This window comes from Eptesicus fuscus, chromosome 14 (genome assembly GCF_027574615.1).
Source record: "Eptesicus fuscus isolate TK198812 chromosome 14, DD_ASM_mEF_20220401, whole genome shotgun sequence".
Taxonomy (NCBI): Eukaryota; Metazoa; Chordata; class Mammalia; order Chiroptera; family Vespertilionidae; genus Eptesicus; species Eptesicus fuscus.
This window is the reverse complement of record NC_072486.1, coordinates 19,177,278-19,189,808: the sequence shown is the minus strand read 5'-3', so window position 1 is coordinate 19,189,808 and position 12,531 is coordinate 19,177,278. Positions and strand designations below refer to the sequence as shown.

Here is a 12,531-nt window from a genome sequence, read left to right as displayed (position 1 = left end):
CTTTGTAAAACATGGACTGTACTTGGGCACCCTTTGAAAGACTATATGGAGAAATTGCATGGGGACAGTTAGAGAAGCATTACCTAGGATTTTTGACCTGCGGAATGGCCACAACTAAATGCAAACATACCATAGAAAGTTCAAGAAGCTTCCACACTGGCATTTAAAGTGACAGTAGAGAGGTATAGAGCATTTTGAGAGTCCATGACAACATGGGGACATCTTGGACTCTGCAGTAGACCTGCTAAAGGAACATAAGCTTTGAGAATGCTGTTTCTATTCTGATGCTATTTCTACAGGACCAAGCTATATTATGTGTGATTATCAAGGTGATCCCTCAGAGAAATTTCATGCAAATAATACTGGGTAAAGAAACCTGCCATTTAATGACTTATTCCTATTTATTATACAATGTTCATAAAGAAAGTTGGGGATCGTTTATGGAGAAAAATAGACACATGAAGGTTATTTTATAAGTTCCAAGGAAAGATAATTGGAACTATTTATTGAAAAAGTAATAGTTATACAACAAACATGAAACTCTAAAATACAAATATGAGATTAGGAAGCCTTCTTATAGAAGAGAATCTGGAAAAGTGGCAGTATCTCTGTGCTATTAGTAGTTTAGAAAGCTCCATTAGGCTAGAAAATGCCAAGATATAGATGATAAGACCTAGACCACGTAGATAAGAGAAGTTAAAAATAGATGCAATTTTCTGATATACTAGAAAGTTTGTAGAAAGGTCACCACAAAGGAGGTGTCCTTTACTTGTCCTTAGGAAAAGAAAGACAGTTAAAACTCTAACAAGATTTGCTAGGAGCAATTAAGGCCAAGTGCCAAGCTCTGCCAGCCACCAGTCTCCCCAAAATAGCTGAGTATCCATGAGGTTTTTGTTCATTAAAGAAGGATCAGTTAGAATTTATGGAAAACCAGGAAAAAAATTAGAAATAGTTAAAGAGGCAAGGATCATATATCAACTGAGAAGATACATCTGACTGAAAGATTAGATGGTGGACACTTTAGATGGTTGGAATGAGAACTTCCAATCTTCGCCTTCATGAGTAAAGGTGGTGTCATGGGCAAGATATGGAATACCCCGAGTCTGCAGCAAAAGCTGGATAATAATGAAAGCAATAATTAACTTTTGTATGGTGGTTAGCAGTTTACAAAGCATTTCCACACATATTATTTTATTTGAGTCTTACAACAATCTTGTGAGATAGGCCTTATTATTTTCTTAATTACACAGTTGATAAAATTAAAGTTTAGAAGGTTATATGACTTGCTAAAGTTAAAATCTAATATACTAAGAAGATACACATTAGAGGTGAACTTAAGACAATTGAATAAAAGCAAAACAAAAATCAGTATTTGGCCATAAGCTCAGAATCTTTTATCACAAGTTATTTCCCCATTTGACCCATAATAAACATGTCTTCCTCTCCTATGTGAAAAAACAAAATCCTTCTTTTTAGCCTATTCATAATATATTATTTAGCCATGGGAAAGAAGTACATCCTGCTATTTGTAGCAACCTGATTAGACCTTGAATACATTAGACTAAGACAGTGGTTGGCAAACTCATTAGTCAACAGAGCCGCAGTTTGCCGACCACTGGACAAAGAGAAAGAAAAATATTGTAAAATCTCACCTGTATGTAGAATTTAAAAAAAAAATCTTACAGACACTGAGAATAGATTGGTGGTTGCCCAAGGTTCAACGGGGAGGGGATAGGAAGAGGGGTGAAATGGATAAAGGTGGTTGAAAGGTACAACCTTCCAGTTATAAGATAAATAAGTTTTGGGGATGTAAAGTACAGCATGGTGACTGTAGTTAACAATACTATCCTATCTAATAATAGAGTAACATGTAAATTACCATCACTCTGCTACGCCCACAATTGGGCAGCGGGAGGCTGGGGGGCAGGACTCGGGGTGGCCTATCCGGCCATTTAGAGGCACGGATCCGCTGCCACTGAGGGGGGCTACCCTGCTGTTGAGAGGCGCAGGGGGCTCCCTGCGCCTCTCAACAGCAGGGTAGCCCCCCTCAGCGGCCGCGGATCATCAAAAGTGGGGGAGCTGGGTGCCTGTCTGCTCCGGCACCAGGCCTTTCAGAAGCCTCTGCCAAGCCGGAGGCTTCTGAAAGGCCTGGTGCACCAGCGGACAAGCACCCAGCTCCACCGTGAAAAGCGAAAGTGTGTAGGGGACCCTACACGTGCATGATTCAATCATGCACTGGGCCTCTAGTAGTATATATTTGAAATTCCCTAAGAGATTATACCATGAAAGTTCTTATCACAAAAACATGTATATAATAACTATGTAGTAATGGATAGTAACTAAATTTATTAGGCTAACCATTTCACAAAACATCAAATTGTTGGACACCTAAAAATAAGACAATGTTATGTCAATTATACCTTAATGTAAAAAATAGTCTTGCATATATTATATTCAGAGAATGTATTTCATTGCTTTATCATCATTTACCACCTTATTTGTTGTCTCTCTCATTAGACTAAGTTCTTTGATTAAAAGCATTATGATATTCATTTCCGTATTACCCAGGGCCAATCAATACCTAAGAGTAAAATATACTAAATATTGTTAGCAAAGTAATTATCAATGAGCAAAATTAAGGTCCTTTAGTATGCATACTTGTGCGGGGGAGGGGGGGCACTTCCAGCTAAAATGGGGGGAAGAAAGGGCAACTAATGGAACATCCACTGAATAACAACCTTTAACCTATAACTGAGTTAAGAAAATAATGTAATATGTATGAATATAGTGGGAACTTTTGTTATAACTTGTCATACCAATATTAGTGATGGAAACAAGAGTTATTATTTATAAACAGGGAGGGAGTGTTTTCCTCATTTTATAGCTGACGAAACAGAAGCTTAAAGAGGCTGTGATGACTTGCCTAATGTTCCAAGGTAACTGACAGGTTATATTTTACTCGTGTGATACTGGCCACATTAGTCGTTTTTTGGCCACATTAGTAGTTTTCACCAAATGTTTCATTTCTCCCCTGACACAGAGCTGACAGAAGGAATGCATTTCTCGACTCCATTAAAGTTAGATGTGGTCATGTGGCTCGCTAAGGCCAAAGAAATGTAAGCATATCATTCATTGCCGGGAGAAGCCTGAAGAGCCAACACCCAATTCTCACTGCCACAGCATCTGCCAATTTTTAAAGTTGATGACTGCTCCATTTGACTGGGACTTGATCGAGGACAATGTGAAATACACTTTTTACCGGCTCAGATTTGGAAACGTAACATGATCAAGAAATAAGCGTCTGTTTTGTTAAGCCACTGAGGTTTTATGAAGGTTTCAGCCATAGCCTTAATTTGGCTCACCTTAACTAATACTTCATAGAAGTCCTAACTTAAAGTTGGTTTGACCATAAATCTTAATGAAACTGTTTTGTTTTTTTTTGTCAAGTTTCAAGAGTTGAAAAAAATAGATGTCTAAAATCATCGAAAATTAGGTCTTTGCCCTAGCCAGTTTGGCTCAGTGGATAGAGTGCCAGCCTGCAGTCTGAAGAATTTTGGGTTTGATTCCGGTCAAAGGCACATACCTTGATACCCGGTTGCAACCTCAATACCTGACCCTAGTCTGGGTGTGTGGGGGAGGCAACCAATCGACACTGATGTTTCTCTTTCTCTGTCTCTCTCTCTACCTTCCATTCTCTTTATTTTTAAAAAAAGCAATGGGAAAATATCCTCGGGTGAGGATCAACATAAAAAGAAAATTGGGTCTTTGTAAAATGAAAATTTAGACATTCATAACTATTATTTTACTGTTGTAAGATTTAGATGTTGAAAAATTTAAGACATATGGATCCAGAGAAACCACCAATGGGATATTCATTCTGAAGCGGTACAACAAATGGGAACCACAGCCAGAGATGAGGTGAAAGAGATTATGCAGCCAACATACATTCCAGAAATAAAATCTGGGTCAGAGCCAGGAACTGCTTAGTTAATCAGTGTGAATCAGAAGAATCAGGGTCGGAAATGAGAGACACATATTACCTAAAATAGAGTCGCAGATTCCAATTTCAGACCAAGTGTCAGGGCAAAGGCAACACATTTCGAATAAGTAGTATAAATGGGTAGGCCTAAATCAAAGGGAAAAAGTCCTCATTTGCTATTAAACTACCTCAGTCACCACCATTCATGTTCTTCATCACAGCAATAACATATTGAGTCCTGGGCACTTTACCTGCGTCTTCACATTTAATCATCATTGCATCCTAGGACACAGATGAGGAAACTAAGGTGTACACCACAGCACTAGCACTCAAACCCAGTTTTATCTGACCAAATAATGTGCTCCCAGCTACCTTGCCAAATAACCCTGTGCCGTTTATTTTTATAAGTTGTACAAAGAGAGTTCTTTTCAGCAAGTGGCTTGGCCTCCCAAAATAGAGCCAATGAATCACAGGGTAAGGGTCACAATAAAAGCTAATCCCTGCAAGACAAATTAGAAAGAGGGCTAGCAAGTGATCTAAATATGCTTAACAATAAATTGAAGATACGTACATGGGAGGTGGTCAAGTCTCTCACCTTCCACTCTCCTTATCCCATCTGGTATGAATCAAGCACAAAACATCTCTCAAAAGACACAATAGATCATCATGCTAGAAGGTGGAATTTGTCGGGAGAATTAGACTACTTAAAGTGGAAAAGAACTTTGCCATATTTTTTATTACAACTGCTTCATGATTTTTTTTCTCATCTCTCTTTCCCCTCCCATGTTTTCATAAAGGAAGAGTGAGGGAAGTTCCAAGCACCGAAGGAATGAGTGTGGGTAGAATGCAGGAATATGCGTCCACTTTAGGCAGAGCATCACTGAGGTTAAACATAATCAAGTCCAATCTTCCAGGACAAGAGACCAGAAAGACATTTTGGGGCCAAAACCATAATTAGCAGCTTTGCTTCTTTGCTTTGCCTTGTATGCAAAAACCCCTTTGAGTGATGGCTGCGGCTGATGGAGATGTAAGAACCTGATTCCCAAATTCCAGATTTCACTATTTGGAAGAATGATTAATAACCTATTTCTTAATATATTGATGCTCATTAAGAAACATAAATGAATTCCTACTGTTTTGACCTTTGTTCTAACTTATCTTGCCATGGCAATGGGCCAGGTGACCTGCCTAGAAGAGGTTTGCCTCCCTCTAAGGTTTATTGTGAGTAATTAATTAATTATTTCTTGGATATTGTTTACAGTATGGTGCTAAAAGGACAGGATTTATTATGGAGATGATTATTGTCTCATTAAACCCTACAACAACACTTTGAGGTGGGAATCTACTCTTCCCAGTGAGAAAGCTGAGGCCCAGGCAGTTCATGTAACATTTTCAAGGTCATACCACGAAGAAGTAGAAGGCGGGGCTGCTGTACAGCACTGTCAAATATTAGTTTGCTCACAAAGCCTGTGCTCTTTCCACTAAGCCAGGCTGCATGCTTCTCTCCAGTGGGGGAAAAAAAAATAAATATATATATATATGTACAATAGGTCCAAAATTAGGCACATCATCAGTCCTTATTGAAAAGAACAAGTCCATCATAATTTTGCAACTCTCTACATAATGCCAGCTGCTATAAACAGTATGAAATTTATGAACGTTTGAAAGTATTCCCTCCATAATAACACAGTATTTTTTTTTAAATTTTACAGGCTATGCAACACGCTTTATATATAGCAAATAAAAAGCATATCCTACGTGACAATATGTGGGCAGGTAATGGATCACTTGAAAATACCGTGTAGATTTCACATAGGAAACAGTGCTATCCATGAAGAGGTTTGGAGTTTCTTTACCCTTCCCTGTGCCATGAAACACAGCAGGAAGCGCAGACAAACTAATAATGTGATGAGCTCAATTCTCTGCATGGCAGGAGTGAGAGCTATCTTATAACTACAATTTGGATGACTTTATATACAGAGTGGAGATGAAAATTATACTCCTCTCCCACATATCAATGGAAATCTTTCCCATGGAGTGACTCAGCCTGAAGCCCTAAACAGGAGTATGGTCTCAGCATGCTGCAGGCAGCCACAGCGGGCTTCACATTAGCTGCCTGCAGCATTTGTGGGGACAACACAGAGCTGAGGCTGCCAATAGCACCAGAAGCTTCTACCTTGTGGGAAGAATCTAGTCTTGTAGCAGAAAATAAGACACTGACTCAATGCTCCAAAACGTGACACTTTTCTACATGATCATCAGCAGTGTGTTCAAACTCACTCCCTCTCCATTAAAATAATAACGCTATACCATTCACAACTTGCCAGGCAATGTTCTTATCAGTTGGCATATATTAACGCCTTCAATTTAATACATACAACGCTTGATAATTATTTGTTGTTTTCCCCCCATTTCACAGGTGTGAAAAATGGGACACAGAGATGTTAAGAAACTTTCCCAAAGTCAGAAATCTAAATTATGGTAGGACCAGGATTTGAACCCAAGCTGTCTGATGTGCTAGCTTCCTAACCAGGAATGATGTGCCTATATCGACCACTCTATTTATCCCAATTAATCATGAGAAAAGCCTAGCAGTTGAGAAATCAGTTATAGTTGCAGGGTATAATAGACTATGTTAATTATATGTTAAATGAATATGGCAAAAACCCTACCCTCAATGTGAAGGGTCTGTGGGAGATAATTGGGAATAGAGAGGTCATGAGGGTAGAGTTCGGATGAATTAATTGGGTTAGTGCCCTTTAAGAGTTCCTGGAGAGCTTGCTGCACCTCTCTTACTCTTTCCACCATGTAAGGTTACAAAGGGAAGTTGACATTCTGCAACCCAAAAGAGGGTCCTTATTAGCACCCAACCATGCTGGCACCCTGATCTTGAACTTCCAGCCTCCAGAACTATGAGATATAAATTTTTGTTGTTTATAAGTCACCCCGCCTATGGTGCTTTGTTATAGCAGCCCAGATGGGATATATTGTGTCAATTGTAGAGAATCCAAAATCAGATAACTTGAGAAAATGTCTAAGTTAAACTTAAATAATTTGGCTTTGCTGGGGTAGGTGTTCCATGAATTTACTCAATGTGACCTAGATTTCCTCAGCCCAACCCCATTCCCCAAAAGCATATACAATACTTGTTTGATATATACCACATATAGTATTTTGCAAGTTAAAACTGAAATCAATAACCTGTTTTTTTTTATTTAATCAGCTAATACATCTAAACTGTTTCTTATTGAAAGTACAAAAAAAATTAACATCCAGAAAGCATATCCAACGTACCACTTTTACATATATAATAGAGTATGGAGAAATGTCACTTTGCCAGGATTGCATTGCAACATGAAAAATCTGATTCTTAAATGCTGCTGATAAACAGATCACATGCACTGAATAGCATGGAAAATATACTACTATTATAATATTCAGGATAAGTGTGTGTCCTATTATATTTTGACAATGGAAATTTATGACATGAGGACACATTCTAATCATGATAGTCTTTGCTTCTTAATTATATAGGAAAATTCATGGAGCAGCAATCTTCAACCCTTTCCATCTCTTGGTGCATATAAACTAATAACAAATTCTGTAGCATATCAAAAATATATTTGTTGCCAATCTGACAAAAAAAAATAGGTATACTTTTGACTCATTCACAGCAGACAGCTATTGTTATGTTGGTTGTTATCATTTTTAAAAATTTGACAATCGAAGGGAAAAGAGGTCAGGGACCCTGACTAAATAATCAGGTATTGCATGTTTTAAAAATTCTTGCAGCACACCAGTATGCCTGCCAGGACACACCAATTGAAAAATCTCTGTCATGAGGATTAAATCTAACATTTCTCATGTTATCTTGTTTTTTTCAAAAAGAATAGCAAGTCTAATAATCATGGAATCAGCACTATTTGTTTCATTCAGTTAACCCATTAATTTATCTTCTCATACAATCCATTTTAATAATGTCCTTACATTTACCATGTTACTTCTTACTACCAATTTATTGAGTGCTCATTAATCTTTGTCTCCATATGTTACAACTTTTATATTTATGACAATTTTTATTACTTGTCTTAGGCATTGACAAAGTCAATTACTAAATTAAGCATTCTTATGATATAATTAAATCTACTTCCACGTTCCCTAGCCAATAAAAGTAGCAGCCTGTGATATATTTGAGACTTTATTAAATTCTGCTTAACAATTCAAATGGAATTTGAGATATCCGATTAACAGTCATTATAAATGATATTTGATATATCCGATTAGTAGTCATTATAAATGATATTTTAGCTGTATGGCAATAATTTGCCTATTTTATGTTAATGCTTCCTATAAAGCCTTTTTCCTGTAAGTACCCAGACACTGGAAAATGTATTTTAATAATCAAGCCAAATTCAACAAACCTAAATCAAATTAATTGTTTTCTTTACTTGGGGGATTATGTTACCAAAATCCCCCATCCATCTCTAGCTCTCAGTTCTCATATTTTATTATTTCCTAAGCTTTCTCTGTTAGTTTCCATCTGACTCTCAACTTTTCTGGTCATCATTCATCATTCATTCACATTATTTAGTCTATTCCAATAGCTTACTGGCCTGATTCTAGTCTCTTTCCATTACCACATACCATTCTCATAGTTGCCCGATTAAACTTTCTGAAGCACAGTATTGTTGGTATGACCTATCCTCAAAACCCCACAATTAATTCTTACTGCCCAACTCGAGTTTAGCAGTGTGCATTTTGATTCTGTGTCATTTTTCCAAACTTAATTCCACTTACTCCCTTAATCTGTGGTGTGGCTAAATGTGGCCACCATCACTCATCCTCAAATATATGCTGAATATCCCTTTATATCATTTCCTTCTTCATTTAACTGAAACCTATAGTTCAAGATTCATCTCAAACCCTTCTTCTTTCATGAAGATTTCCCTTTCCCCAATTTAAATTGAACACTTAAGCCCTATAAAACCCCAAGATTGGTTTGTGGCACTTACAATATTCTGCCTAGAAATAAGAGTCCATTAGTTTTTAGCCTTCAATCCTTCATTAGTTGTTAGCATTCCTTGAAGGAAGGGTCCATATCACTTCATATTTGCATTTCCTGCAACGTCAAACAGAATACTACCCCTAAGGAAGACACGTGGTAATACAGGGTGTCCCCAAAAAACGCATACACACTGCGAATGATTATAAAGTAAATGTTTATTAATATACAGTTCATTTTTAAAATTTAAAAGAATCTACAGAAATGAGTAATTGTTTTTGTAAATGCCTGTTTTCAAATGGATGAACTTTCTAGTCCAGGCACTGCTGATAACACAAAGCAATGGAATTGAAAACATCAAGAATTATTTTGTACCATAAACTTTATATTTTATGTATCCCCATTTTAAAAGTCTAGTAGCACTTTACGATAAATTTTCTTTGTGCAAAGCTTAGTCTGGCTTCACCCATTATTTAAAATCAGTTAAACCTGAAAAGGAGTGAAAACTAAGTGAGTTATCAGCTGTTAAAGTGTGTATACATTTTGGGGGACACCCTATATTTAATTGATTTTTTGATATAGTGCAAAGAGCATATAGAAATTGGAAAGGACAGGTAAATCACTTTAGTTGATTCACTAGTTATTATGTATAAGGATATAAACAATAATGTAGCCATCCTGGACAAATTTTCTTTATGTGATCAATGAATGAACTGTGCTTTCAGCAGCTAGAAACAGTTTTTGAGTATGAGGACCATATACTGATGTCAACATTTTATGACACTGCCCCCTTCCACATGATAGTTTTATTTTTACTATTATTGACTAAAAAAATGTACATGTTCTTATAGATTTGTGACTTCCTGGCAAATACCCAGCAGCACTCTTACACCCTCACCCAGAGTACTACAACCCTCAACTCAGGAAAGCTCTAGAAAACCTGTGAGGTTGGACTTTTCAGATAGGATGTATGAAGTGTTTATCAATACTCCTGACTTATAATATGTACCTTATACAGGTTATTATTCACTGTTACCATCACACTTATTTATTACTAGAGGCCCGGTGCGTAAAATTCATGCACACGAGGGGGGGGGGACGGGGGGGGGGAATAACCCTCCACCTGGCCTGCACCCTCTCCAATCCAGGACCCCTGCGGTATTGGGCCTTAACCAGCAGTCAGACATCCCTCTCGCAATCCGTGACTGCTGGCTCCTAACTGCTAGCCTGTCTGCCTGCCTGATTGCCCCTAACCACCTTTGCCTGCCAGCCTGATTCCCCTAACTGCTCTCCTGCCGGCCTAACCACCTCTGCCTCAGCCCCTGCCACCGTGGCGCTGTCCAGAAGGACAAGCGGAAGATGTCTGGAAGATGTCTGGTCTAATTAGCATATTACCCTTTTATTAGTATAGATTCTAAATCTCTCTCTGTATTTAACCATTTTCTCTGCCTCTCCTTCATAATATTCAAGTTGGTCCTGAAACTTACCTCCTACATGCCATACCTCCTCTCTGCTTTTGCCTCACCAGCTGCATCAGTTTTTGCCTTTCTTACTATTATGTGCTATTGATTCTTTTTTTCCATTTTTTGCATTTTATTCTCTCAGAACCTTGTTATTTCCTTCACTCTCACCAATTTTATTATATTCTCTATGGATTATTTTTTCTCTACTCATCATCTTCTAAACCTTTTAGTGCCTCCTAAGTATTATTTGCTTCCTTTATTTTCTTCAATACCTTGACCCAGTTGCTACGCATACATATAGCTGAAATTCATTTCATAAAAGAGACATATTCCTGAAAATCTATGGTAACAACAAACTTCTTGTAAACAAAATCTTTGTGTATGTATGAATAAACTTAATATTTAGAAATACCCCATTATGAAGCAAATTACCATGGCCTATCTCTTCTATAATTACACATACTAAACAAGTTATCCTAAGGTCCTGACAGCTCCTCTTTTTTTACAACCTCTAAAGCCAACTCCACAAAGTATCTCTGACTCCAAACTCCCAGTCCTTTTTGAAATATTAGGCTGAAAAATAGGGGAGAAAATCCTGCATTTACTCTTCCTCCTGATCCCTGAGGCAGGTCCTATTGACTCAAGTATGCACCATTTTTTTCTCCTTTTACTTTATTATTACTGTCTTTCTGCTCTTCCTGTTGTCATTCTTCTTGGTTCCAGCCTTGCCAGTCTCCACTCTCCCAGGCTGTCACATCCTTTGCTTTACATCTATTACAGATGGAGTGTTTCTAAGTTTAGCTTTGTATCTAGCATCCTAGCTCCTTTTCTTCCATAGTTGATGTTTGATTTAAGCTTACCTTTTCCTTTGTCTCATGCTTAACAGGTAGCCTCCAGTTGACCTACTTGCAAACACAAAAGACACACTTACGTGTATCCTGATGCTGATTATAATCTGTAATCTGTTTCTATAAATAGATCATATCTTCTTCAGCACAAATGCCAAATAACATGATATTGCCAATAGGAATACTTACACTCAGCATATTTCTGAAGTTGAGAAAATTCTGAGGGGCTCAGGTGGGCCCACTTCTCCTGGTTGGTCATGGTGGTGATGAGGTGAGGAATTCTTTATTCAGGTGTTTGGCAGATTCCTATGCTTCACATTTTCCACCAGGCATGTTTCATGATAAAATACCTCAAGCTTTCAAAATATGGGATCTGTCAACAGGAAACCACTGTAGGTGTGTTTGTTGTTTCAATAATGCATTAAAACACTGCAAAAAGAGAAACAGAAAGATCAAGAGATTAGCAATACTGTACAAAGGAAAACACTGACAAGTTATAGAATGTTAAGGATTGTTAGTTCCTAAATAATGTATTTTCAAGTTTGTCTATTTTGCATAATATTCTATCTTTAATTGCTTACTCATTCTTTTTTTAAAATATATTTTTCTTTATTTCAGAGAGGAGAGGAGAGATGGAAACATCGATGATGAGAGAGAATAATTGATCAGCTGCCTGCATGGGGATCAAGCCCAAAATCCGGCCCTGACCAGTAATGGAACTGTGACCTCCTGGTTCATAGGTCGATGCTCAACCACCACAGCCGGGTTCAGACACTCTTTAATGGCATTTACATACATTTCCCAATGCAACTTCGTAGAAATAAGTATGATTAAAACTACAAGATGTAAAAAAAAATTAAGTCTTAGATTCAGAAAAGGTTTTTTGGCTTAACTTTATAAACTCTACATTTGAAGAGTTGACAAGGATGAAATTTTTATAAATCTGAATTTATAAATTTTTTTAATATCTAAACAAACAGTGTAAAAAAATTCCAGACCCAAGTTCTTAAAAGAGGCTACATAGCTCTATTGTTCCCTGCACATACACTTTACTGGTGTACAAAATTTCCAACAATGGTTTGGAATGGCGCTCAGTAGCAGCACAAATATTCACGATCATGCAAATCAATTTAGGTGAATCATGTAAATTAGTTTTTTTCTAGCAATAAAATAGAAGAATTTTTCCCTGGCCAGTGTTGCCCAGGTGGTGGGAGAGAAGGAGGTACCTGATAGATGTTT

At 37.4% G+C, this 12,531-nt stretch overlaps 1 protein-coding gene across 6 annotated transcripts in view; it reads right to left on the bottom strand.

Annotated features, from left to right (window-relative positions):
- The window catches only part of DGKB (diacylglycerol kinase beta), a 467,640-nt gene extending 456,089 nt beyond the window's left edge, over positions 1–11,551 (bottom strand). For all 6 annotated transcript variants that reach the window (XM_054726080.1, XM_054726077.1, XM_054726078.1 and 3 more), the window contains exon 1: positions 11,482–11,551. In XM_054726080.1, coding sequence (XP_054582055.1) covers positions 11,482–11,551 — 70 coding nt within the window. The remainder of the gene's footprint in view (positions 1–11,481) is intronic.
- Positions 11,552–12,531: the final 980 nt, after the last annotated feature.